Genomic DNA, 27,949 nt, shown 5'->3' with positions numbered 1-27,949 from the left:
CCCCGCCCCCCTTGCGCCCCGCCCCGCCCCCTTGCGCCCCGCCCCGCCCCCCTTGCGCCCCGCCCCGCCCGCCTTGCGCCCCGTCCCGCCCGCCTTGCGCCCCGCCTTGTGACGGTCCCAACCCGCACATGCGCAGTCGTAAGTCCTCTTGTCCTTGAGCGTGCAGCGTCTTTCCCTCAAGTGGCTGGAGTTCCTGTTTCCTTCTTTGATTGACAACTTGTGTTAACCCTCGCACATCTCTGGGCCAATTTTTGCTTGTAAGTCTTTCCGGAGCTACCTGGAATTTAAATCATTTTGCTTTACTGTCATTAGCACCGCGCCCTTCCCCGAAGAAAGAGTCTCTGAAGGGTTGTGGCTTTTCGTTGGCGCAGTTCTCGCGAGAAGGTGACTTTCTGTCTCGGTATTTCCTGGTTTCCAGAATCCTTAGCGCGAGGCGGAAAAAATATTTCTCTCAGCTTGTGTTGATGCCGCGATTTTGACTGAGACTTCTTCCCACGATTTCTGTTTTTGCTTCTCCAAGGAAAATGGCAGCTCCCGAGCAGCCGCTTGCGATATCAAGGGGATGCACGAGCTCATCTTCGCTGTCCCCGCCTCGGGGCGACCGAACCCTTCTGGTCAGGCACCTGCCGGCTGAGCTTACCGCTGAGGAGAAAGAGGACTTGCTGAAGTACTTCGGGGCTCAGTCCGTGCGAGTCCTATCAGATAAGGGGCGACTGGTAAGGGCGCGCCCTTCCGGAGTCTCCGGGAAGGCATTTGGGAAGTGACCGGGGAGGGGGAGCGCTGACAAGAGTAAAATGGAAACGAGTGGGGAAGATGCACTTGTGTGATGGGAGCTCCCCCGTCCTACCTCTTTTGTATCAAAATATCTGCTCTGCGAAGTGGAGTTTTAATCGGCTCGAGTCTGGATTAGTCATAGCACTGCAGAAAAGGGCAAGTGAGAACGACAAAGCAGAAGAATGGAAATTAGCTTAGTTATATTGAGTTTTCGGATCCATCCTGAGAGCTTCACAACTTTTTTGAATTTGGGGTTATTTCTCCTGGACTCAAGAGTATTCTTACAAATGTACATCAAGGGATTTTTTAAAGTCCTAGTTCATTTATAAGCCAATGTGAAATCGTTCATTAAAATAGAGGAGAAGCTACATTGGTGACTTGAGTAAATTAAATGCAGAATTTCAACTAGAAAAAGAGGTTTTTCATAAAAATTTCCCGATGGCATCTTATAGGGAACAATTTTTGGGGGCTGTTAAGAGTACCTGTGTAGGAATTTACACAATTACTTTGTTTTGCTTTATATCCAAAGATGTTTTAGATTTCTCTTCATTAAAATAGGAATAGCGATGGGGCAAGAAATCAGTGGTTTTAAAGATTACCTAGGTGATTTTAATGTTAATGTGCAGCCCAAGTTGAGAGTTACTGAATTAGAAGAAAGACCAATTTTGATCAGTTTAAGTGTCATTTATACCCGCAAATTAAAAAAAAAAAAATTCTATATGGCTCAATTTAAGTACATCAGGTCATCGTGATCAGATTAGACAAAATTAGAATGTGCGATATAATTATTAAAGTAACTTTTAATAAGCATTGACCAGAGCTCTTCCTTAACATAGTGATTCTTTTACTGTTGATTTGTGTTTCTTTTCTGATGATTTTTAAAATCTGTATAATTTATGTTTAAAAATAGACTTCTCCCATTGAACATTATTACAAAGATAAAGCACGAAGGAAATATGCACCTTGAAGAACGATTTCTCTCTTGGTGAATGTTTTTAAACTGCACATTGTTATGTATAGAGGAAAGTTTACAATCTTTAGATCTGTCATAAATGAAGGAAATAAATTTTTAGTAGGTTAAAAGTGACCCTCTGTGTAGAACAGGTCTTTAAACTTTTGGTCTTTTGAACTATTTGCATGTGTAAAACGTGTGTCTTTATATGATAGAGGTTGCATAGCTTTCATCTCAAGTCTGACTCAAAAAGTATTGAAAACCACTGGACTGAAATTAGTAATCAGTTAAATGGTCTTGAGTTTTCATCCTTTTCCATGATTTTATTAACTTGTCACATTACTCCACTGTTAAAATGTCAGATTTCTTTATGAGAAACTGAAATTATATTGGAAGTAATTTGTACCTTAACTCTGTTTCAGAAACATACAGCTTTTGCCACATTCCCTAATGAAAAAGCAGCTGTAAAGGTATGACTTTTTCTTGACGATTGAAGTTGTCAACAGTATCCTCTTATCCAATCTCGGTTCAGATAATGTTAAACTGTGGTTTTTAAGAAGCAAAAGCGTTTAAATTCCAACAGTTTCCCCAACAGACTACATTTGATTTGTCAGTTGGCAGATCTTGCCCAGTCCTTTAGTAGATTATCTATAAAGCAAAACTAACTGCATATATAATTAAAATAACAATTTCTAAATGATTTAGATTGATAAATATCTCTGTGACTGTTACAAGGTAAGATGTTTCGAGTGTTAAAAGGAGAATATACATTTCTTTATAATGCCAGGGAATCATTCACAGGAGGTGATCTTTTAGCTAGATTAATTGGATTTTTTCAGAAGGAAACAAGGGGAGATGGGCCTTCTGGGCTTGGGAAACACCAAATAAAGCTGTGAGACATTGGAAGTTTTAAGTGGAGCAGGAGCTAAGGGTTGAGATGGAAATGGGACTTGAAAAATAGATTTGAGTCTGGGAGAGGTATTGAGTTTGGTTTAGTAGGTGGACACTTGATACTTTTGAGCTGGCTCATAATATGATCAGGCCTGTGAAAGATATCTGGTATAGTTCATATCATGGATTAGATGCACAGAATTATTAGAGGTAGGAGACCAAATGGAAGGCTGTTGTAATGGCCAAGGCAAGAATAACTATCTGAAGAAGACAGTAAGAAGACAAAGGGGGAAGTAGATATATACTCAATAGAGATTGAGTTTGTAGGTTTTATAATATAGGGGTTGAGAGAGAGAATAGTTCAGGATATTTAGATTGAGGATTGAGTTATTTGGGTAGTTATATTAGCTGACATGAGGATCCAGAGGATGTTTGCAAAGGCATATGATGAATTCACTTGTCGTCTGTTAACTTGGAAGGGTCATTGGGCTACTTTTATGGAAATATTTAAAAATATTAGTGAGTGCTGAGGCAAAGTGAAGAATGGAAAGATTTTTCAACCATGTGAATAGATGTGATTGCCCAAAGGATAATAAGCTAGGAGAGAAGAATGGGAAGGAGCAGTTAAAGTAGGAGAACTAAAAAGGAAATTATCACTGATGCAAAGAGAAGTGTGTTTTAAGAAGATGAAATCCTGTGATGATGCAAAATGAGAAATGAACACATCTTTTAAAGTCTTTTTGCCATGAAACAATAGAAATGACCCAAATTCTCATCGGTAAAAGGAAGGGAAGCCATAAATCACATTATATCCGTATACTGGATTGCAACTGTCTGAGAATGATGTCAAATGGTATGTGTTAATAGGGAATGATAGCCCAGATAGAGTACATGAATAAAGTTGCAAAACATTATATATGATGTAACCTCAGATTTTTTGAAACTAATAGTATACATGTTAGCATATACACAGAAAAAAATATGGTAGAACTATACACCAAAATGTTAAAAACATCTTTCTCTGAGAGTAGAATTACAGAGGGCTTTCATATTATATCAATATGTACTTTTATAATGATAGGTAATTTTTTTCAGAAAAAAAGTATTTTTAAAAATATATCATAATACAGTGTAAAGTATGGTAATGAAAAATGCATTGTTTTAGGGTCAAGAATAACTTGGAGGAGAGGACATGGAGCCAGTCATTGTCTTTGGAAATGTTTGTAGTGAAAGGAAGCAGTAAGAGGTTAATGGCAGTATTGATAGGGCTTTTAGGCTAGAGAACATTTGGCTTTATTGGAAAGTGATAGATTAAGAAAACAAAGGGAGAAATGTTCAAGAATGGAGTAAGTAGCCGAGTCAGGTAGGAGGAGTTAACATTAAAAATGAAAAGCCATAAATCTTTGAAAATAAGAACATACGTGATACCCATTTTGAGAAGAAGAAAGTTGGAGTAAGTCAGGTTAGATGACCTTCATTTCAGATAATCAAGGCTTCACTGATAATAAAGAGGTCTAAAGTTCATTTAGGGTCTTGAAAATTATTGAAACATTTTAAAATTAGCTTTGTATGATGATGTAAGGCAGGGATCCTCAAACCCCAGGACACGGACTGGTACCCAGCCACGGCCTGGCCTAGTACCTAGCCACCGCCTGTTAGAACCTAGTACCTAGAACCTGGGCCACACAGCAGGAGGTGACTGGCAGGCCGAGGAAGCTTTATCTCTATTCAGGGCTACTCCCCCTGGCTGCCTGAGCTCCACCTCCAGTCAGATCAGCAGTGCCTTGGGCCCTGTTGTGAACTGCACATGCAAGGGATCTAGGCTGTGCTCTCAATGAGCATCTGACTAATGCCTTATGATCCGAGATGAATCAGTTTCATCTCGAAACCTTCTCCCCACCCCCCACCCCGGCCTGTGGAAAAATTGTCTTGCACAAAACTGGTCCCTGGTTAAGGCATGTAGTTTCATGTGTTCAAAAATATTAAGTACCTACTATGTACTAGATGCTGTTTTAGGTTTTGGGATTATATGTGAAGACAAAGATGATTATAGTTCATATTCTCAAAAGGGGAGACAGACAAATAATAAACTTTAATATTTTAGAAGATGATAAATGCTATGGAAAAAGGACAAGTAGAGCAATAAGATCAGGAGTGCTAAGTGGGGAGAGGTCAGGCTGTAGTTAGGGTTATATTTGAACAACAATTTGAAGGATGCGAAGGGAGTTAGCTAATGAAATTTCTGGGAGAAGTACGTTTGAATTAGAGGAACAGCTGGAACAGGGGCTCTAGGATGTGGCCATGCCTGTCATGTTGCTCAAGGAAGCCACTGTGACTGGAGCAGACATAGTGGGAGTGATCTGTGGGAGCAGGAATGGGAGTGATCATTGGATTTGAAGTCAGAGAAGTCATAGAGTCTATATTATGTAGATTATAGTAAGGAACTTAGATTACTGTCAGTAAAATAGGGAGCCATTGGAGCAAGGGGGTGACCTTGATATTTCGAAGAATTGCTTTTGCTGTTGCGACTAGACTAAAGGGAGAGAAAGGTAGAAACAGGGAAATCTGTTAAAATACTGTGGTAATTCAGTCCAGAATTGATGGTTGCCTTGACCACAATGGTGGTGGTTAGCGGTGATTAGATTCTTTATATATTTTGAAGGTAGAAGCAAGGATTTCTTATTATATTTATTCCAATAGGTTTTGGGGGAACAGGTGGTGTTTAGTTACATGAATAAGTTCTTTAGTCGTGATTTCTGAGATTTTGATGTACCTGTCACCCAAGCAATATACACTGTGCCCATTGTGAAGTCTTTTATCCCTCACCCCCACCCCCGACACTTTCTCCTGAGTCCTCAAAGTCCATTTTATCATTCTTATGCCTTTGGGTCCTCATAGCTTAGCTCCTACTTAGGAGTGAGAACATATGATGTTTGGTTTTCCATTCCTGAGTTACTTCACTTAGAATAGTAGTCTCCCATTCCATCTAGGTTGCTGCAAATGCCATTATTTTGTTCCTTTTTATGGCTGAGTAGTATTCTATGTTATATATATACCATAATTTCTTTATCCGCTCATTGATTGATGTGCATTTGGGCTGGTTCCGTATTTTTGCAGTTGCAAATTGTGCTACTATAAACATGCATGTGCAACTATCTTTTTTGTATAATGACTTACTGTCCTCTGGGTAGATACTCAGTAGTGGGATTGCTGGATGAAATGGTAGGTCTACTTTTAGTTCTTTAAGGAATCTCCACACTATTTTTCATACTTACTGTACTAGTTTACATTCCCACCAGCAGTGTGAAAGTCCCTTTCACCACATTTCTGCCAACATCTATTATGTTTTGATTTTTCCATTATGACCATTATTGCAGGAGTAAGGAGGTATTGCCTCATGATTTTGATTTGCATTTCCCTGATCATTAGTGATGTTGAGCAGTTTTTCATGTTTGTTGGCCATTTGTATGTCTTATTTTGAGAATTGTCTATTCATGTCCTTAGCCCATGGGATTGTTTTTTTCTTGCTGATTTGTTTGGATTCCTTGTAGATTGTGGATATTAGTCTTTTTTTTGGATGTATAGATTGTAAATATTTTCTCCCACTATGGGTTTTCTATTTGTTGTTTGTTTCTTTTGCTGTGCAGAAGCTTTTTAGTTTAATTAAGTCCCATCTATTTATCTTTGTTTTTGTTGCATTTGCTTTTGGGTTCTTGGTCATGACATCTTTGCCTAATGTCTAGAAGGGTTTTTCTGATGTTATCTTCTAGAATTTTTATGGTTTCAGGTCTTAGATTTAAGTCCTTGATCCATCTTGAGTTGATTTTTGTATAAGGTGAGAGATGAGGATCCAGTTTCATTCTTCTACACGCGGCTTGCCAATTATCCCAGCACCATTTGTTGAATAAGGTGTCTTTTCCCCACTTTATGTTTTTGTTTGCTTTCTGGAAGATCAGTTTCCTGTAAGCATTTGGGTTTATTTCTGTGTTCTCTATTCTGTTCCATTGGTCTATGTGCCTATTTCTATACCAGTACCATGCTGTTTTGATGACTATGACCTTATGGTATAGGCAAACAGGATTTCTTAATGGCTTGGATATGGAATGTGGGAAAGAAGCATTAAGGATGATTACAAGATTTTTGACCTGAATAACTGGAAGAATGGAGTTGCTATCAACTGAAATAGAGATGGCTCCTGGTGGGGCACATTTGGGGCTGGGGGAGAGATTAGGTGGTTTAGCTTCTGAAATGTTGAATTTGAAATGTTTGTTAGATACCTGTGGGGCGCTATCTATTATTTGAATATGTGTTCCTTGACTTCAGGACAGAAGTCTGTGCTGAAATTGTAAATTAGTGAATCATTAGCATACAGATTTAAAGTTCGCATGCTGGATTAAATCACCAAGACAATATGTTGAGAGAGAAAGGAAGAGCAGGACGACAGCTCTGGAGCATTCTAACATTAAGAACTTGAGAGAAGGCACAAGTCAAAGAGATGGAGGAGTACAAACCAGCGAGCTAGGAAGAAAACTAAGAACTCAGGAAGTCTTGAAGCCAAGTGAATGACATGTATCAAGGAAGGAGTGATTAACTATGTTAAATGCAACCAAGTGAAGAGTAGGAGTTGATCATTAGCCCAACAATACAAAATTTGTTGTCTATGATAAGCAGTCTCAGTAAACTTATTAAAGCATTAACCTGATTGAAATAGGTTTGAAACTGAATAGGCAGAGAGGAGTTGTAGATAGAGGGTTTAGATAACTTGTACAGAGTTTTACTACAAAATTAATAATACAAATTTAGGATGGGAGAAATAGGAGCATGTTTTCATACTGATATGGATAATCCAATAGACGACAGTAAATTAACAGTATAAGATCACCCTCCACACCCCTCACCACACACATTTCCAGAGCATAGCTAAGTAAAGACCCTTGAGTAGATGAGAGGATGGAATTTAGTATATAAGTTAAGCAGCTGGATTTAGATAGGCATGTGGATAGTTAATAGATGATAACAGACAGCATGCATATGCTGGTAGATGGGGAGTTATAGTGGGAGTCTGATATTCTCATGTCATCACTTCAGTTGTCTCAAAGTAGAAAACAAGGTGCTAAGCTAACGGAATACAAGAAAAATATTGAGGTTAAGGAACATGGAGAAAGTACAAAATACTCTCTTAGATATAGGTGGAAAAAATAGACTAAGATTGTAATAAGTAATTTTGTGGCATAATTAAAGATCACCCTGAGATTTGTGGTAGTTTTTATAAATTGAAAGTGAGGCCAGGGAAATTTGTTAATTTGTTTTCTAGCCATTTTCAGCTGCCTGGGTATAAGCAGAGCTGGCATAAAGTGGGATTTAGCCAGATTTTTATTTTCCTAAGTTATAGGAAGTAGTCCTTTAATAAGTAATAAAGGCTTGATAGCCTGAGATTAAAAATAAATTAGGAAATAGTCAAGGAACTGTTTATAGCATTAGCAAAAAAAAAAAAAAAGTATAAAAATTGGTCTCTAACAAATCATTTTTGGTACAATTGTGAAATGTTTACTCTTGTTCTTTTAATTGAAGGCATTGACAAGACTCCATCAACTGAAACTTTTAGGTCATACTTTAGTCGTTGAATTTGCAAAAGAGCAAGATCGAGTTCACTCCCCATGTCCCACTTCAGGCTCTGAAAAAAAAAAAAGGTATGTAGATAATACATTTTTGTAACATTTTTAAAGTGTGTGTGTGTTTTTTTTTAATCAGTTATACAGTTATTATATTGTTTTCAGACTAGCAAGTAAGTAATTGGAAGAGTAATGACAGATTTTTCCATTAAACCTAGTACAGTAAAACAGTATCTTTATTTTTGCTGCTAATTGTGCATTAGGAACCAGATTTAATATTACGGGCTAATCATTGTAAAGTGGGAAGGGAGTGGGCTGAAATGAATTCATCTTCAACTTTCAATGGAGGGAAAATAACTAGTATGAAGTCTTTGTATCAGAGATATCACAGTGTCATGAAATCAAAACTGGCGTTGTGTTTCCAGCTGTGACTCTTTTTAGTACACCTTCACAAATTTGCTTTACACTAGTGGTTCTCAAAGTGTGGTCCCTAGATCAGCTGTATCATCTGTAAACTTGATCAAAATACAGAACCTTGAGCTTTAACCCAGTCTTACTGAATCAGAAACTTAATTGAGGGATGGAAGGGATGGGAAAATGTTCTAGAAGTCTATGAGTTTTAATAAACTCTCCAAGTGATTATGATACACATTAAAGACATTTGATTACCGCTGTTTTATACCATGTAAACTTTAGTTTTATTTTTGTTCAGTGACAATTATGCCATCTTCATAGTCTTGCTGTGAAGAGTATATGAAAATGTGTAGTGCTCAATGTAATAATAATACAGAAAGGATTCAGTGAAGGTTAATTTTAGTTTCCTTCCCATTTATTGGTGTTTGCTTGAGAAATACTTGAAAGTTTTTTTTGTTTTTTTTTTAATGAAACTGTTTTTATAATGACATGTTTGAAAAGGTAATTTATCTTTTCTGTGTGCAGTTTTTCACTCTTTGGAAAGATTAGATTAACTTTGATTCTGTATGTCCCAGGTCTGATGACCCCGTCGAAGATGATAAAGAAAAGAAAGAACTTGGTTACTTAACAGTAGAAAATGGTATTGCACCAAACCATGGGTTAGCATTTTTGTTTGCTTTTCTTTTGCTTTTGTTCTGTGTTATATACAGATATACAGATATCTTACTGCTTTTTGCTTATTGTATGTTGTGTTATACAGATATCTTATTATATATTGTGATATACAGATATCTTATTGCTTATTGTATATTGTGTTATATACAGATATCTTATTGCAAATAAGATAATTAATTAAAAACAAAGATATTTAATGTCATGTATATTTTTAGTATGTTGAATAAACATTTTGAGTTATGAGTTTGTCACTAAATTCAGTGCAGAGAAAGCATCTATTAAAATGTTCAAAGCTACAAGATAAACCTCTGCCAAGAAATGCAGTAGCTTATTTTTCTTTTTAAATGTACTTTGGATCTTTTAGGAACAACGTAAATTTAATAGTACTGTATCATTTGAGCAGTGTGTTTATCAGGTTACCTAAAATGAGTTACTGATATGAAATTATTAAAACATAAGCATCTTAAATGTTTTCTATTTTATAGGCTGACTTTTCCTTTGAATTCATGCCTCAAGTATATGTACCCACCACCTTCCAGCACAATCCTAGCAAACATTGTAAATGCCTTGGCAAGTGTGCCTAAGTTCTATGTACAGGTAAGTAGAATAAAACTTTTCCTAAAAGGACTTGTTTGTATAGCGTGATACTTTATTTTTCATGCTGATTCTCATAAAAGTAATCAGACTAATTCTAGACAGCCAGTGATACAGTATTTTAAATGTAATTAAATATTTACTACTTTCAAGTAGAGACTTTTATAAGGTATAATATAAGTGGATACTAATAAACGGAGGCTAGTTTGGGAAATGTAATTTGTGATAATTCTCTATTACTTTAGAATACATCATTAACATAGAGATTCTTAAAAGAAAAGTTATAGTAGACCACTGAGCAAATGCTTAAAAATATTGGCAGTAATAACATATTTTTTGGAAGTACAAAGTATAGATAATGTTTATTTTTTAATGTGTTTCTCTGTTTTATAATTTTACAATAATTGGGTTAAAGATATAAAATCATTTCAGTAGTTTTTATATTGCAAGAACATTACATTCTTAGTGATGGGACTAATTGAACATGTAGAATTGACATTTTTGGAAGGTTAATCTGAGATATACTAATGCCTTGTTTTACCTTATGCAGAGATTATAAAGGCAAGAGATGGGCAGGTCTTCCTTTACACTCAATTAATACATAGTGTTATAGCAAAGTTTCTTAGTACATAAAATACAAGATGTGAGTTGAATCATTTTATATGTGAATTTAAATGTCTTACCGCTTTAAGGTCCTTCATCTTATGAATAAAATGAATTTGCCCACACCTTTTGGACCAATTACTGCACGACCTCCCATGGTAAGAAAGCTCTTAGAATTTTCAAGTCAAAATTTCTCTTACTGAATGGGATTATTGAGGCTGAATTATACAGGTGTTGTAGCAACCTCTGATGTACATTGAAAATAAGGAACGGGTATAAAGTAATATGATGATAATAGTAGAACCGAGAACTGTAAGTGAGGAAAAGCCAGAATATGAAAGAAATGCTTTTGGCAATAAAGGCTATCATTTCATCCAGTGTGGTTAAGTTTTTTGAGCCAAAACATTGTGCCATCCTATAAGGTAGTTTTACACTTAACTAAATTACCTAAAGATTTCATTGTTCTGGTTTTGTCACAAATAGAGCTTTGTTTGCAAAAGATGAAAAAGGGGGCTGATATTTTTATTAGACTTGACTATGCAAATCTGTCAATAATTTAGAAGTAGGCCATACCTGCTCTTGAATAATTTTAGTTATTATTTTGCTGTAGTACTCCTAATATATTTATAAATAATAGCAATGCAAAATTATTAATACTTTGAGTGTTCATATATGAATAGAAGAGAATGTGGTTTGGGATTTGTTGCTTTTCTAATGTATGTACTATTAACTTTAGGATTTGTTTTTTTTTTTTTGTAACCCCAGCACCTACTCAATGCTTGATATATTACTGGAGAATTAATTAAGGTTGTACTAGCTGCTATTAACAAATAAATTCTTAGTCATTTACTACAATAAAAGTTATTTTTGGTTATGTCAGATCCTTTCCAAAAGTAGAGCAGAGGGATATATTGCTCTACTGAGCCATGAAAAACACCTGAATCGTTTTGACCACGTGCCTTTCCAGGTTGATGAAGACATTGCTACACAGTCTGCAGATCAGGAAGGAAGAATTGTATGTGGGAGTTGTTAATGGTCTCATTTCATTGGCTATAACTCAGTTACTAGGGGAAATATAACTGCAGAGGAGCTTTGAAAATTTAGTTCAGCTGAGGGTAAAGGAAGAAGAGACAAATTTTGTGATCAGCTAGTGATCTGCCATACAAGGTGTTCCCTCAATATGTGTAGAATGTGTTAAAAAAAAAAAAAAAAAAAAAAGACCATGTGATAGAAATGAGAATGAAGTATTCAAATGGAGTTTGTTCTATAAATATTTTAGACTGCCATAGTATTTTCGTTTTATTCTTTTAATTAGTATGAAGACTATATGCCATTGCATGCACCTCTTCCACCCACATCTCCTCAGCCACCTGAGGAACCTCCTTTGCCAGACGAGGATGAGGAATTATCTAGTGAAGAATCAGAATATGAAAGCACTGATGATGAGGACCGACAGAGGTTTGTAACATGAAATATTTGTTTAGTTTCCAAGAAACATAGAATGTAAGAAAGAGACTCTTGCTCTCCCTAGATTTTGTGTGTATAATTCTTAATAATTTGGGGTGATAAGAATTTGTCCTCAGCCCCCCAACACCTCAAGCATATATAGCAGCTATAAGTTAAGACCTGAGAATAGATAATAAGACCTAACTGAAAATTTTTAGATGATGTGTAATTTTTTAGATTGATGATTATGGTATTATAAAGTACATTTGAGCCTTGTTATTTGTGGATTCCATATTTGAGAATTTGCCTATGTGCTAAAATTTATTTGTGACTTCAAAATCAATAATCGATGTGCTTTTTATTATTATTATTATTTATTTATTTATTTATTTTTTTGATACGGAGTTTCACTCTTACTGCCCAGGCTGGAGTGCAATGGCACGATCTCAGCTCACCACAACCTCCACCTCCCAGGTTCAAGCGATTTTTCTGCCTCAGCCTCCCGAGTAGCTGGGATTACAGGCATGCGCCACCATGCCTAGATAAATTTTTGTATTTTTGGTAGAGACGGGGTTTCTCTATGTTGGTCAGGCTGGTCTCGAACTCCCAACCTCAGGTGATCCGCCTGCCTCAGCCTCCCAAAGTGTTAGGATTACAGGCATGAGCCACGCGCCCAGCCTCAGTGTGCTTTTTAAAGTTTTTTTGTGGAAATGGACATTGTACCATGTGGTGGAAATGGACATTGTACCATGTGGTGAAAAATTTGAGTCAGCCAACACACACGTTCCCAGATGAAGTCAAATAAAGACACCCTCTGCCTTCTTGTTTCAGTTCGTATACTACAAACAAGTATCCTTTTCATGGTCTGTTCAGCACTACCTTTTTTCACATTTTTCAGTTTTTTTGTTGTGACTCTTGTGTTTAAAATGGCTCTTGAACATGGTGTTGAAGTGCTCTTTAGTGTTCCTGAGCTCAAGAAGGCTATGTCGAGCCTGATGGAGAAAATACATGGCTTTCCTTCAGGCCAGAGTTACGGTAGTATTGACTGTGAGTCAATGTTAATGAATCAACAGTGTATATTAAGTAAGGTGTTCTTAGACATAAACACATATCAAACAAGGTAATGTATCGATCAGATGACAAGATGTTGTAAACAAAGGCTTCCAGGAACCTAATGCTGAATTTTCCTAGGGACAGTGATTTAGTGTTTATGGTAACCTTAGAACATAACTACTGCAAATAGTGAACATCGACCATGTTCCTGTTTTGACAGATGCTTATTCTTCTGGACTCTACTTACCTCAGAATAATTTCTAGAGTAATTCTTTAGGATTTCATACAAAACTATTCATAGTAACTACTGCAGATGAATTATTCTTTTTATTGATAGTTCTTGACAATCTATGCATTTTATTTAAGGATTCTGACAAAGAATAGTACATTGTTAATAATGGTCATGTATATAATCCACAGCCTGGCTTAGAACAGGAATTGCCAAACTGTTTCTTTGTAGGTCCAAAGAGTAAATATTTTTGACTTTCAGAGTCATGTGGTCTCTGTTGTGGCTACTCAGCTCTACCCTTGTAGGAAAGCATCCATAGATAGTATACCTAATGAGTTGGTGTCGCCTTATTCCAACTAGACTTTAATTACAAAAACAGGCAGCTAGCTAGATCTGGTCATTAAGCTGTAGTTTGTCAACCCCTATCTGCAGGACTCTAATGGGAAAATGATCGAAATTTTAGGTGACTGTGTATGGAAGAAGTGGTATATAGGAGGCATGAGTGGTTGGCATGAGGCAGAACCCAAGCAAACTCTGAGCAACATATACAAATAATTGCAATTTGACCGAGTCAGTGTCCACCCAAGTAGTGGTACAATGTGCAGTATATTCTCTTTCTAAGTGAAGAGTTAAAATCAAAGCATAGGTGGGGCTGAAACTATAAAATGGGAGTGAATACAGTATCTGTCTTAAACAGAGACATTTAGGGAAGCTGGCAGTTCCTGAGAGATGGTTACTTTAACTTATTGAGTGTTAACTGTGGGCTAATTACTTAACCTCTGTGAACTTCACTTTCTTTATAAAAATAATGATAGTAATTAGAAATGCTATAGTAACCTGGCCAAACCCTTTTTTGTTTGTTTACTTAGGTTTCCATTAAAGGATGTAGTGAGGAATTCTGCCAGTAATTCATCTTGAGTCCTGAGAGACAACATAGCCTTTGCATGTACCAAGCTCTAGTTTCATGTTTCTCTGTTATCTTCAGGAAATGTAACAAGACCTAAACAAAACAAAAATGGTACACGTTGAGTATCTCTAAACTAAATCTGAAATCCAAAATGCTTCAGACTCTGAAGTTTTTTGAGTACCAGTATGATACTGCATATGGCTGGCTTAGTTACACCTTTGCTTGTTTTCTTTCTTTCTTTTTTCTTTTTAAGACAGGGTCTTACTCTTTTGCCCTAACTGGAGTACAGTGGTGCAATCATGGCTTACTGCCTGCTCAACCCCCCAGGCTCAAGCAATCTGCCCGCATCAGTCCCAGTAGCTGGGACTACAGGCATGTGCTACCACACCTGGTTAATATTTTTCATATTTTTGTAGAGATAGGGTTTCACCATGTTGCACAGGCCGGTCTCAAAATCCTGGGCTCAAGTGACCTGCCCTCCTTGGCCTCCCAAAGTGCTGAGATTATAGGCGTGAGTCACCATGTCCAGCCAACACTTTTGCTTTCTGATGTTTCCATGTACACAAACTTTATTTCATGTACAAAATTATTAAGAATATTGTATAAAATTATCTTCAGTCTTTTGTGTATAAGTTGTATATATGAAACGTAAATGAATTTCGTGTTTAAATTTGTGTCTCATCCCCAAGAGATCTCAGGTATATGCAAATATTACAAAACTGGTATACTTCTGGTTCCAGCCATTGTGGATAAGGGGTGCTCAACCTGTACTATTCATTTATTCAGCCAATGATTATTGATTACTGAATATATGCCTAGCAGTCTTGTAGAGGCTTGGTGTACTTCGGGTCAGCAATTTATAAATATAAACATATACTTTGAATAACTAAATTTTTTCATAAAGTTTTTGGTAAACCATGGTTTTTTGAAAGGGTGTAAATTACAGCATATGTTTTCATTTTTCCTCAGGGAAAAAAGATTTAAAGCTTATTTGAACAATACCCTCCTTCCTCTCTTTTGTATTTTGTTGTGTGTGTATTTTACAAATACAACCCTCAGAAGTAGAGCTGGGACTAGCGGTTTCCAAGTTCCTGCTCTGTAGATGATACAGAAATGCCTAGACAAGATCTATCTTTAATATTAGATATTCATACTCTTAATAGAGAAAAGCTATGTACAAGGTGTTGTCACTTCCTGAAACTACTTCAGAGCATAGTACGGTATTTGAAAACTGTTCTCAATAATTTAAGTTACCTTATTTATAGAATGATTTGCAACAGTTATGCACAAAATGCTTTTAAATGACATGTTTCAGTCCAGGCTCTGTTTAATAATTAGAATATGAATAAAAATGATTTAAGAACATTAATATTACATATCTTGTTTAGCTGTTTGGCATGAAGTCCAGCCATTTTATTTGGGCAGCTGCTTATGATGAAACATACATTTTAAAAATTGATAACATGTAATTAAGTCTATTTTTAATTTTTTCTAAGTAAGATGAAAGCTAAGCAAGGCAATTTAGTATTTGAGCTTTTATCAGATTGATTATCTCTTAATTGATGGTGTTCTATATATTTGATGTAAGTAAATCATTTTATAATTTAAATTATACACCAAAGTACAATTTAACTTTAATAGAAACAGTGGTAAATAGCTATGCTTCTAGAAAGGAAATTTTGTGTATCATCCCTCTCCTCATTGTAGAATGAACAAATTAATGGAACTAGCAAATCTTCAGCCCAAAAGACCTAAAACAATAAAGCAGCGCCATGTGAGAAAAAAGAGAAAAATAAAGGATATGTTGAATACACCTTTGTGTCCTTCACACAGGTAATTTTATTTAAACTATGAAATGAGGGTTGTTTGTATGTGCTTTGTTTACTTGCTTAATTCACATCATTCTTCAATCTGGCATTTGTTTCCTGTCGGTGTTCTTAGTTTACATTGGCTTCCTAGTTGCCAAATTTACAAATATTCATAATTCTCTCACAGTTGACCACTACTCTCTTCTCTGTCGTAAGCCTTAATGTATTTGCTTCCAGCTTCTTGTCTGCAGACTCAGAATATCTTATAGGCACTTAAGATATTGTCCAAAACAAAATTCATTTACTTTCCTTTTATCATTTCTTTTCTCTTTCTCCTCATGCATTTACAGTTTTGTTAGTGACATTACTGTCACTAGTATAATATATTAGTGAATAATGTCACTAATATAAACACCAGTGTGTTTATATACAGTTATTTAGTTTCTCTTAACTCCATCACCTGATATCAAACATTTTCTACTTAGAAAGAACCCAGCAGATAAAAATTTACACATCTTTACTTGGCACACAGGACCCACCCGAGTGCCTTTAAGTATTTATTGAATGTATGGTAAAGTTTTCTGCTAAATACTGTGGGTAGTTTGAAGCATGCTTTTAAAGTTTAATGCTGTCTTTTCAAACAGTGAGTTAATAGTCTTAAAGATAATAAGCCAAATGCACAGATGATTATTGCGTTAGCAATTATAATACATGACATAGGAAATATAAACCAAGAACTAAAAGGTTGTGAGAAAAGAGAAGTCACAGCCAGTTGAGAAATTTGAGAAGGTTATAAGAGAGAGGAGACATTTGAGCTGGCCCTTTAAGGAGGGGAGATAAAAATTAGGCCGGGAAACTGTATCCTATGTGAATGGAAGAATAAAAGGAAAGTTGCCAGAGGTAGGAAAATTTATTAAATAGGAATAGAAATGATGAAAGGGAAAGCTAGAAGGATGTGAAACCTCCCCTAAATGTTAGGCTATGGAGTTTGAATTTATTCAAGAAGCCATTGGTATACCATTGATATTTTTAAAAATTAAGAATTCCTTTTGCACTACTTTATCTTGTAATAAACTTCCTAAGGAATTTGCAGATTTGGGATAAGGGTCAGACCATAGTTATCAAAGAATGTTAGTAGATATACGTTACCTTTCCATTGTGTTTTGGACATTTTATTATAATCCAGAAGTTGCCAGTAAAATGATACTTGTTTTATACATGTTTGATTTGGAGTATTTTACCTTTTTTTCCCTTTGAATCTCTAGTGACACTGAACAACAGAAATTAATGTGAGCCACATTAAAATTGTATGAAAACATAATGTAAAATATCTTGATAACTTTTTATATTGATTATATGCTGAAATAATATTTTGGATATAATAAGAAATATTAATAAGTTACCTTATCAATATTTCATCTGTTTCTTTTCATGGTTTTAATGTGACTATTGACAATTTTAAGTCATCAAAGTCTAGTGTTATATAGATATGTTTAAAATATCAAACATAGAATGCACTGTTTTGCATATTGGTAAATATCCTGGAGTTTAGAATCAATAGTCATCAAATCCCTTCTCTGTCATTTACAGAATGACCTTATACAAATTATTGACATCGCTGAACCTCAGTCTTTTTATGTGTAAACTAATAATTTAGTAGTACCTATATGAGAGCATTAAAGTTTATCAAACTGATAAGTGTAAGTCACTCACTTTTTTGAATATCAAAAGTGTAGTGAATCTTTTGTCGGTGTTAACTTTTAAAATTTAAAGTAAACTTGAAATAATATTTTACTCAGGATTTTATTTGCAATTACAAACTAATGCTATGATTGTTTTTAAATAGCAGTTTACATCCAGTGCTGTTACCTTCAGATGTATTTGACCAACCACAACCTGTAGGTAATAAAAGAATTGAATTCCACATATCTACCGACATGCCAGCTGCATTTAAGAAAGATTTAGAAAAGGAACAAAATTGTGAGGAAAAAAATCATGGTAAGGATATTCTAGTTATTTCACATGCTGAAATCAACTTTTTGTGTTAGAATTAAGTTTTACATATAATGTTGCATATTTTAGTATTTGTCAACTTTATTTAAAATATGCAGTTAGTGTTTCCCCAAAATCATGGAATAATATCTACTTTCAACTTTTTTATGTAACAGAAATTGATGGTAAACGGCGATTGTCACTGTTACCCTTTGCTAGTAATGACCTCTAGAATGAAATTTAGTGCTTTTTGCTGATGTTTACACTAAAAATGTAATGGAGTTTCTTTTATTGACTTTTTCATTGCTTGTTTCATGTCGTGGCCTATGGTTTTATTAGTGTAATTATATTAATATTGGTTAGAAAACAAGCAATGTGACTAGTTTGTGAGTTGTAGACTTAATGTAAATATATATATATATATATTTTTAATCCAAAAGACATGGAAGATTGTTTGCCAAGAATACTATTCTTAAGTTTAAAACAAATGTATTGAAATTACAGATTTTTTTTACTTGTTTTAACCCTGAATTTGATAATATAGTGGTGTTCTTTTGTTCTTTAAGTCTTTATTTTGAAATTTCTGAAATAATGCAAGTTGATAGAAATGTAACCAAAACAAAGTAAAATTGTTAAAAAGTTAACACCTCAAACCTCACTCTCCTCTGTCCTGCTACCTAAAGGCAAATACTGTTAGCAATTTGGTATGTGTATATATGTACGTGTGTGTGTGTGTATGTGTGTGTGTGTATGTATGTATCCTTTCAGACCTTATCCTGTACATGTATGAACACATTTTTCTCTTATTTTTTAAATGAACATTATGTTTTGACAGTATTTATCATTCACTCAGTAATGACTTGTTGAAAGTTTGTTATCTAGCGGCCTCCATGGACAAGTTTGCCATGGTCTCTTTTTTGAAGTTTACAGTCTAGTTAGGGGTAGCTTACTATGTCAAAGCATAAACATATACTTTACATTTTTTGGCTGTATAATAGCCCATAATATAATTTTGTCAATATTTTATCATGCCTTTTTCATAGAAGTTGAGGTAGTTTCCCTTCTTTTACTATTACAGAAAATACTGGAATATGTCTTTGCACATATATCTTTGAGCACTTGTGTGAATATAGGATAGAATTCTAGTAAGTATTACAAACATAGTGACTGAAAAACTGTGACTAGTTTTAATTCCTTTCTTGGATGGTGAGTGAGAATGTAGTGCCTTTTCAAGTAGCTCCTTTTTTGTATGTTTATTTAACATTTTTCTTTTTATAAATTTTTCTTATCTCATGGCTAGGCACCCTTTAACACAATTTTTTTTTTTTACTATTTGGACCTTTATAAAAAATGTTTGTGTTTGCCTCTTTTAGTATATTGAGAAACACCAAAGAATTTTAGTGCCAAAAGATATATTATTAAATATAAAATAGGAGGTGGGGACCCAAAAACTGTTTTTAAAGGAGAGATTCTTAATGATTAATGTTAATATTGAACTCTTAGATTTACCTGCTACTGAAGTTGATGCATCCAATATAGGATTTGGAAAAATCTTCCCCAAACCTAATTTGGACATCACAGAGGAGATTAAAGAAGACTCTGATGAAATGCCATCAGAATGTATTTCTAGAAGGGAATTGGAAAAGGGCAGAATTTCTAGAGAAGGTAATGTCACGAAATAAACTAAGCATATATTCCATTTTACATATCTTTGACTCTATAGAAACAAAACAAATCTGTCATGCCATTTACCTTAATTTAAGGCACATACTTTAAAACATCTCTCCAATTAATGTTTGTAATCACTTCTTCTGTTTTTTTTGAATACTCATACTTTATAGTGGAGGGAATGTTCCTTTCCATACAGTGTTTCCAGTCTATATTTGGGAAAAAATTTTGTTTTCATTCCTAAAACTTTTATGTGGCATTTAAAATAAGTCAGTGTGTCCCACAAGTCTGGAGTTACATTTTCCAAATGCAGCTGATAGACTGTCACAAATACTGTCTGAGATACATACAAAGCGATTTAAAAAAAAATGGTGATTGGAAATATATGATTTTAGGATTTTATATCCTAACATGATAATTTTCTACTTCTCAAAGACTTTTACTGTTTTAGTACATTGTCAGAAAATATTTAGAGGCTTTAGATTGATGTGTAACACATAATTTTTCCTACAGTAATGGGAAATAGACTTCCAGCTAGGATTTTTACACAAAACATCTATCTGATTTTCTAGAACAGATTTCTGACATTAAGTGAGAGGAACTATACAAGGGTTCTTAGGCCATGGTTTGTCTGAGATGCCTGATACTGTGTTTACTTCATTCTTGCATTTAAATATGGAGGTGGCTGATGGTTTGGGAAATTCACTTTAAGCAAAATAATTACCCAAATCAGTTAACATATATACTTTGCTCTTTTTTATAACATGACTCATCTTAACGGACCTTTAATAGTAGATATTTTATTGGACAAATTTTAGTTACTCTAGAAGTCTGAAATTTTTAAAACAAAAGTTTTATATATATATATAAAGTTTTTTATATAATCAATTCAGATTTTCAGTGAGTATATTTAAACCCATTTGTAATATTGTTACTGATTTTATGTTACTAATTTTATGTAATATTGTTATTGATTAGTTCATATGAAAATGAACTAATTTTCATTTTATGGTAATGAAATGGTAAATTTTATGGTAAAATGAAAATTTTAACATTTTCCTAAAGCTTTGTCTATTTAACAATTAGGTTTGAAAATTACAATTATCTTTAAAAACTTACTTAAAATATTTTAATTTTATATCTTTGTTTTTTTGTTTTTTAATAAGAAATGGAAACACTTTCAGTTTTCAGAAGTTATGAACCTGGTGAACCAAACTGTAGAATTTATGTAAAGAATTTAGCTAAACATGTTCAAGAAAAGGTAGGTATAAATTGATTTTTTTCATGTAAATGAAAATAATTTGAAGGTTTTATACTTGATGTGTTAAAGTCTGTGTGAAACTACCTTTAAGAATGTGGTTTTCTTACTGTGCTTCAGGGCGTGACAAATTATTGTTTAGTATTTTCAGGTTAATTTTTTATTAAAATAATACTCTCATAGCTTGGCTTCTCTGGCAGTAAACACTGAGACAGAGTTTGGGGTGTGTATTAATTTCCTAGGGCTAAGTGGCTGAAACAACAGAGATGTGTTGTCTCATAGTTCTGGAGGCAAACTGAAGTCAAAAGTGTGGCAGGATTGGTTCATTCTGAGGGCTTTGAGTGAAGGATCTGTTCTGTGCCTCTCCCATAGCTGCTTCTGGTATGCAGAAGCTGGCGAACTTTCACCTTCCTTGGCTTGTGGCGGCATCACCACAATTTCTGCCTTTGTACATAGCATACTCCCTTTGTGAGTATCTGTGTCCAAATTTCCGCTTTTGAAAGGCCACCAGTCATATTAGATTAAAGCCTACCTTAGTCCAGTGTGACCTCTTCTATTGATGCATTGCTGTATTTATTTATTTATTTATTAACAGTTTTTTTCCCTGGCTTTGTTATTTGTCTTTTTCTTATTGAAATTCTAGGACCTTAAATATATTTTTGGAAGATATGTTGACTTTTCATCAGAAACACAGCGGATCATGTAAGTGACAGTAAAATATAATCTTAAATTATATTTTGTTTTTATCTATTACAAATTTACCAGTTTTTTAATCCCATCATTTTCCTTTTAGAGATAAAAATTATATGCAAAAGTTGGTCTATTCTGTTGCACAATCTTTTACATGTCTAGAATAGGAGATGGCAAACTTTTTCTGTAAATGGGCAGATAGTAAAAATTTAATATTTTGATTTTATTGCAGACCATAATGTGTCTGTTGGAACTACCCAGTTTTGTAGTTATATTGTGAAGGCAGCCATGAAACCTGAATGAATATTCATGGCTGTGTTCTAATAAAACTTTTTACAGAAACAGGCCGGTGATAGATTCTGACCTTAATCTTCTCTCTACATGGTTCTCAGACTTTAACATTGCATAAGAATCACCTGGAAAGCCTAGCAAAACAGTTTTCTGGGCCCACCTGCAGAAAGTCTGATTTTCTAGGTTTCATGGGTAGGACTCATGAATTTGTGTTGCTAAAATCTCCTGGATGATGCTGAAGCTTCTGATCCAAAGACTATGCTTTGAAAACCATTCTTTCAATGAATCATCCAGGAATATGTAGCAATAAGTCAAAACTTTTTAGATTCTTACTCTGACAGTAGATTGCCATCTTTTAAAAGAACTGCATTGAGCAAGGCTTCCAGTTTTGTGAAAGCGAAAGAGAGGGTTGTGATTTATAAATGTTATAAAAGCTAATGTGTTAGTCTGTTAACACACTGCTGATAAAGACATACCCGAGAATGGGCAATTTACAAAGGAAAGAGGTTAAATGGAAAACTCACAGTTCCACGTGGCCAGGGAAGCCTAGATGCAGGCATTTCCATATATCCTCTGAAATCCAGGTGGAGGCTCCCAAACCCCAATTCTTGACATCTGTGCACTGGCAGGCTCATCACCATGTGGGAGCTGCCACGGCTTGAGGTTTGCATCCTCTGAAGCCACCACCCAAGCTCTTTGTTGGCCCCTTTGAGCCACAGCTGCAGTGGCTGGGACACAGAGCACCAAGTCCCTAGGCTACACACAGCACAGGGACCCTGGGCCCGGCCTATAAAATCACTTTTTCTTCCTAGGCCTCAGGTGATGGGAGAGGCTGCCATGAGACCTCTAACGTGCCCTGGAGACATTTTCCTCATTTTCTTGGGGATTAACATTGGGCTCATCATTACTTACGCAGATTTCTACTGCTGGCTTGAATTTCTCCTCTTCTCTTTCTTTTCTGTTGCATCGTCAGACTGCACATTTTCCGAACTTTTATGCTGTTTCCCTTTAAAATTGAATGCCTTTAACAGCACCCAAGTCACCTCTTGAATGCTTTGCTGCTTAGAGATTTCTTCCAACAGATACCCTAAATCATCTCTCTCAAGTTTAAAATTCCATAAATCTCTAGGTCAGGGGCAAAATGCCACCAGTCTCTTTGCCAAAACAAAGAGTTTGCTAAAACATAACAAGAGTCACCTTTGCTCCAGTTCCCAACAAGTTCCACATCTCCATCTGGGACCACCTCAGCCTATATTTCATTGCCCGTATCATTATCAGCATTTTGGTCAAAGCCATTCAACAAGTCTCTAGCGAGTTCCAAACTTTCGCACATTTTCCTGTCTTCTTCTGAGCCCTCCAAACTGTTCCAACGTTTGCCTGTTACCCAGTTCCAAAGTTGCTTCCACATTTTTGGATATCTTTTCAGCAGTATCCCACTTTACTGGTACCAATTTACTGTATTAGTCTGTTTTCACTCTGCTGATAAATACATACCTGAGACTGGGCAATTTACAAAGGAAAGAGGTTTAATGGAAAACTCACAGTTCCTCGAGGCCAGGGAAGCCTCACAATCATGGCAGAAGGCAAGGAGGAGGAAGTCACATTTTATATGGCTGGCAGCGGGCAAAAAGAGAGAGCTCGTGCAGGCAAACTCCTGTTATTTTAAAACCATCAAACCTTGTGAGACTCATGTACTATCACGAGAACATAGGAAAGACCTACCCCTATAATTCAATCACCTTGCACAGCGTTCCTCCCATGACACATAGGAATTGTAGGAGTTACAATTCAAATGAGATTTGGGGACACAGAGCCAAACCATATCAGCTAATGTTTGGAGTTAGAACTTCATTCTTTACAATACCATATTTGTTAATTCCAAAGTATGAAAGACTCCCTGTCGTATAAATTAAAAGTAAGAAGAAGTAGAAAAGATAAGGTAAGAGGCTTTTGAGTGCAGATAAAATAAAGAAGTGACTATAACTAAATTTTGTTTTAATCTTCAAGTGACACCAATACTTTAAAAATCTTATCTGGCCTATGTATTTTTTTAGATAGGTATACACAAATGGAACCATGTTTTACAATTCTCTGTTTATATCCATTAGGGGCAAATACCTCTTCTTATCAGGATGCCAAAATATTTTTTCTTCTGCTGGCCATGCAAAATGCTAGGTCTTTTTCTTTGTTGCCATCTTTGAGTCATGATTATAAGGAAAAAAAATACTTCACTGCATTTTTTGATAGTTTTTTATGTTGTATTATTTTGGTAGTCTCATAGACTAAATATTAGGTAATATTTCAGTTGCAAATTACAGTCTGATTTTTCTAAATAGCTTTTGACTATGATTTTCTCTCAAAAATTTCAAAAAATGAATACACTATGGAATAGTAGACCACTATATTAAAAATTTGGTTTGTGTTTCTGACTTTAGATCTTAGCTATCTGCTTTGAAGAGTCACTCACTGTCTCTAAACATCACCTGTAAAATTATGGTTTTAATTAGATAATCATTGAGGTTCCTTTCTACTCTGAAGTTCTGTAATTGCTTATAATAATATAATGAACTCTAGGCCAGGTGTGGTGACTCACGCCTGTAATCCTAGCACATTGGGAGGCTGAAGCGGGTGGGATCACTTGAGGTTAGGAGTTCAAGACCAGCCTGGCCTACATAGTGAAACCCCATCTCTACTAAAAATACAAAAATTAGCCAGGCATGGCAGTAGACGCCTGTAATCCCAGCTACCCGGGGGGCTGAGGCAGGAGAATCACTTAAACTAGGAGGTGGAGGTTGCATTGAGCCAAGATCACGCCACTGCACTCCAGCCTGGGCAACCAAACAGGACTCTGTCTCAAAATAATAATAATAATAATAATATAATGAATTCTATAATTGCTTATAACTGGCTGTTAATCCTTTCTATTTTTCCATTCTTGGTTATGTAGTAGTTGTTGTTTTTTTAATCACTTGAGCAGTGCGAGATTGTAAGGAACTTAAAAAATTGAGATAAATAGTAATTTAAGAAGTTTGCAGCCAGGTGCGGTGGTTCACGCCTGTAATCCCAGCACTTTGGGAGGCCGAGGTGGGTCAGAGACCACCTGATAAAACGGTGAAACCCACTCTCTTAAAAAACAAAAAATTAGCCAGGGTGGTGGCAGACACCTGCAACCCCAAAAAGTTTGATTTTCTAGTTGCTAGTAGTATAATTTTTAAATCACATACTTTTATGATAGTTGAGAATAGTTAAAAATATATCTTAAACAAATACTACCTACTTGTAGAATCAATTTTAGTGCAGAACATGAAGTATATTTTTAGAAAACTGAATAATTGATGTACCTATCAAATGGTGTAGTCACTTTTATTTGAAATAGCAAAATTTTAGATTGTTCAACACATTTTCATTCACATCATTGAAACTGACATTCTTTGAATCAAAACTCTTCCTTCCTTCTAGGTTTGATATACGTTTGATGAAAGAAGGTCGTATGAAAGGACAAGCTTTCATTGGACTTCCTAATGAAAAAGCAGCAGCAAAAGCCTTAAAGGAAGCTAATGGATATGTGCTTTTTGGAAAACCCATGGTGGTTGTATCCTTTAAATCCATCTATTTCAAAATTATATAATTTTTAGAAGGATATAACTGAAATTAATTTTCATGTTACCCTTTAGAAATTTCCACAATTGGCATTCTAGCAGTAGATATTCATTTGTTACAATTAAACCCACCTGACTGAGTCAGATGACAGTGTTATTTAGATTTTTAATAAAAAGAGCTTCAGCAGCATGAGGTTGTTCAATTTCAGCCAAGTTTAAATGTTTCACTTATGCAGCTCAAAAGTACATAGTCATGCTAAGAGACTAGAGTATCCAGAAGTACATTTGGAGTCATAAAAGAACTAATACTTTTTATGATTTTATTGTAATTTATATTTCTACATGAGAATTTTAATAACTAGAGTATATCATTGATTAACCATCTTGCTTTTAGTTGTCAGTGCAGTTTGCAAACTAGAAATCAGCAAGATAGGTAAAGAAGCAAAGGCCCAGGTATAAAAAATAATGACTGTAAAGGAAAATTTAATTATTAATTTCTTCTCAAGTCATGGAGAGAGGCAGGAGGCACTCAAGGTGAATTAAAAAACCATACTCCCACCATACATTAGAAAGTTTTTGAGAATTATTTAGAAAAGATTACTTGCATATTCATGAAGGAAACCTTAATTTTAAATTATTAGCAGTTTGCTCGATCTGCTAGACCAAAACAAGATCCTAAGGAAGGAAAAAGAAAGTGTTAAAAATTAATAAAGGTAAGTGTGAATAAAACATAATAAAAAGACAAGACTAATTCTTGAGATAAAATTAAGAATAAAAATTTGACAAGGTAGTAATTCAGGTATCTCTTTTTTTTTTAAGGAAATATCTATCTGTGCAGTTAAGTCCCATTAAACGTCAAAACTATAACTACAGATTAAAACCCATTTATATGTAAAAACTAAGTTTGGAGAATGAATCTTATAAGGGGAGTGTGCCTGTTACTCTTTTTTTTAACTTTTTCTGCCTATAGTAAATCAATGGTTCTTAAACCCTAATATGTATCATAATCACTTGGAGAGCCTAATAAAACACAGATTCGTAGACTCCTTCCTTCCCTGAAAGAGTTGATTTGGTAGGTCTGATGTGGGGACCTAGGGAAACTAGTTATACCAGTTTTCCTTTTAATGATGGGATTTCCAGGATGCTGGACATTTAGTGCTGAAATGGGGAATGTGTCTATCAAGCCAGGACAGGTTGGTCACCCTTGTTGGCACCTGAAAATTTGCAAGATTAATGAGTTTTCAGGTAATGATGAGGCATCTAATCCAGAGATCACAGCTTGAAAACTCTTGGGATAAACACAGATACATTTTCTAACTCTTAAAATTAACCTAAAGTAAATGTTAAAATAAAAGTTAAAAAAAAAAAAGATCAAACTGTCATTAAAAATAATTCTGGCTGAGCACGGTGGCTCACCCCTGTAATCTCAGCAATTTGGGAAGTGGAGGTGGGCAGATCACAAGGTCCAGAGATCAAGACCATCCTGGCCAACATGGTGAAACCGCGTCTCTACTAGAAATACAAACATTAGCTGGGTGTGGTGGCGCATACCTGTAGTCCCAGCTACGTGGGCGGCTGAGGCAGGAGAATCGCTTGAACCTGCAAGGCGGAGGTTGCAGTGAGCCGAGATCAAGATCACGCCACTGCACTCCACCCTGGCAACAGAGCAAGACTCTATCTCAAAAAAAAAAAAAAAATTCTACAGTGCTGAGTATATAAAATTATTAACACACCTCACAACAATATATGTTTGTGGAGTTAAATATTTTTTGTCTTTAAAACAATTAATTTTAGTGCATACTTAATTTGATGATTAAATATGGTAGAATTAAGCATTTTAAATGTTAATGTTTATTACATTGTTCAAGAAATAAGTAGAAATATATTCCTTTGTTTTTTATTTAAATTTTTGTTCCTCTGTAAGATAAAAGAATATGAAGTAATTGGTCACAATTACTGGTGTTTAACTGACAAATATGGGTAAATAAGAGAAAATTTTGTTTAATGTTTAGTCACTCTGAGATGGCTTGAATATTTGAATTTTGTTGTATGTCTATACTGGGTAGTCACAAGTCTTAGAAACACTTTAGAGGAAAGATGGATTTCAGTCTGTATTTTTGAAAATCATTTATTTGTAAATCTGGTGCTGAAAAATAAGAAAAAAATTAAACTGCATTCTGCTGTTCTTCTTTAGAAGCATTCCTGCGTAAATACTGCTGTAATACTGTCATGCAAAGTGTATCCTTTCTTGTCGTATCCTTTTTGGGGCAGTGTTTTTTTGTTTTTTTCCTAGAAATGTTTGTCCTTCCCCACCTGTTGATCCAGTTTAAGGAATACTTTTTTACACTTTATTCAAATGAAATATTTCTAAAATTATTTGTATAGACTGAACAAATCTTTTATGTGTTTTTAGATTTGTTGTTGAATTTTCTGTGCTGTCCTTTACATAATTTTTTTAGGGAAAGTTAGTGAATCAGGTCAACTTACTTAGAG

General features: G+C 35.1%; 2 protein-coding genes across 3 annotated transcripts in view; one reads left to right on the top strand and one right to left on the bottom strand.

Moving 5' to 3' along the window:
* Nucleotides 1-130, bottom strand: part of RNPC3-DT (RNPC3 divergent transcript) — a 101,426-nt gene extending 101,296 nt beyond the window's left edge. The window contains exon 1 of the mRNA XM_058439738.1: nt 123-130. Within this exon, the coding sequence (XP_058295721.1) occupies nt 123-130 (8 nt within the window). The remainder of the gene's footprint in view (nt 1-122) is intronic.
* RNPC3 (RNA binding region (RNP1, RRM) containing 3) lies at nt 78-27,689 on the top strand. Of its 2 annotated transcripts, XM_032155220.2 has the most exons (16): nt 78-257; nt 521-716; nt 2,149-2,196; nt 8,189-8,307; nt 9,219-9,302; nt 9,804-9,915; nt 10,605-10,673; nt 11,831-11,973; nt 15,858-15,983; nt 17,805-17,956; nt 19,454-19,615; nt 20,785-20,879; nt 21,520-21,578; nt 25,317-25,449; nt 26,098-26,169; nt 27,651-27,689. In XM_032155220.2, the coding sequence occupies exons 2-15, from the start codon at nt 525-527 to the stop codon at nt 26,155-26,157; spliced, it is 1,554 nt and encodes a 517-aa protein (XP_032011111.1). In that variant the 5' UTR covers nt 78-257; nt 521-524; the 3' UTR covers nt 26,158-26,169; nt 27,651-27,689. The 2 variants fall into 2 exon arrangements, with proteins under 2 accessions (XP_032011111.1, XP_032011112.1); XM_032155221.2 differs by having other exon boundaries at nt 78-716.
* The last annotated feature ends 260 nt before the right edge of the window (nt 27,690-27,949 follow it).

Source organism: Hylobates moloch, unplaced genomic scaffold (genome assembly GCF_009828535.3).
Source record: "Hylobates moloch isolate HMO894 unplaced genomic scaffold, HMol_V3 SCAFFOLD_5, whole genome shotgun sequence".
Taxonomy (NCBI): Eukaryota; Metazoa; Chordata; class Mammalia; order Primates; family Hylobatidae; genus Hylobates; species Hylobates moloch.
This window is presented reverse-complemented; position numbering and strand designations above follow the sequence as displayed.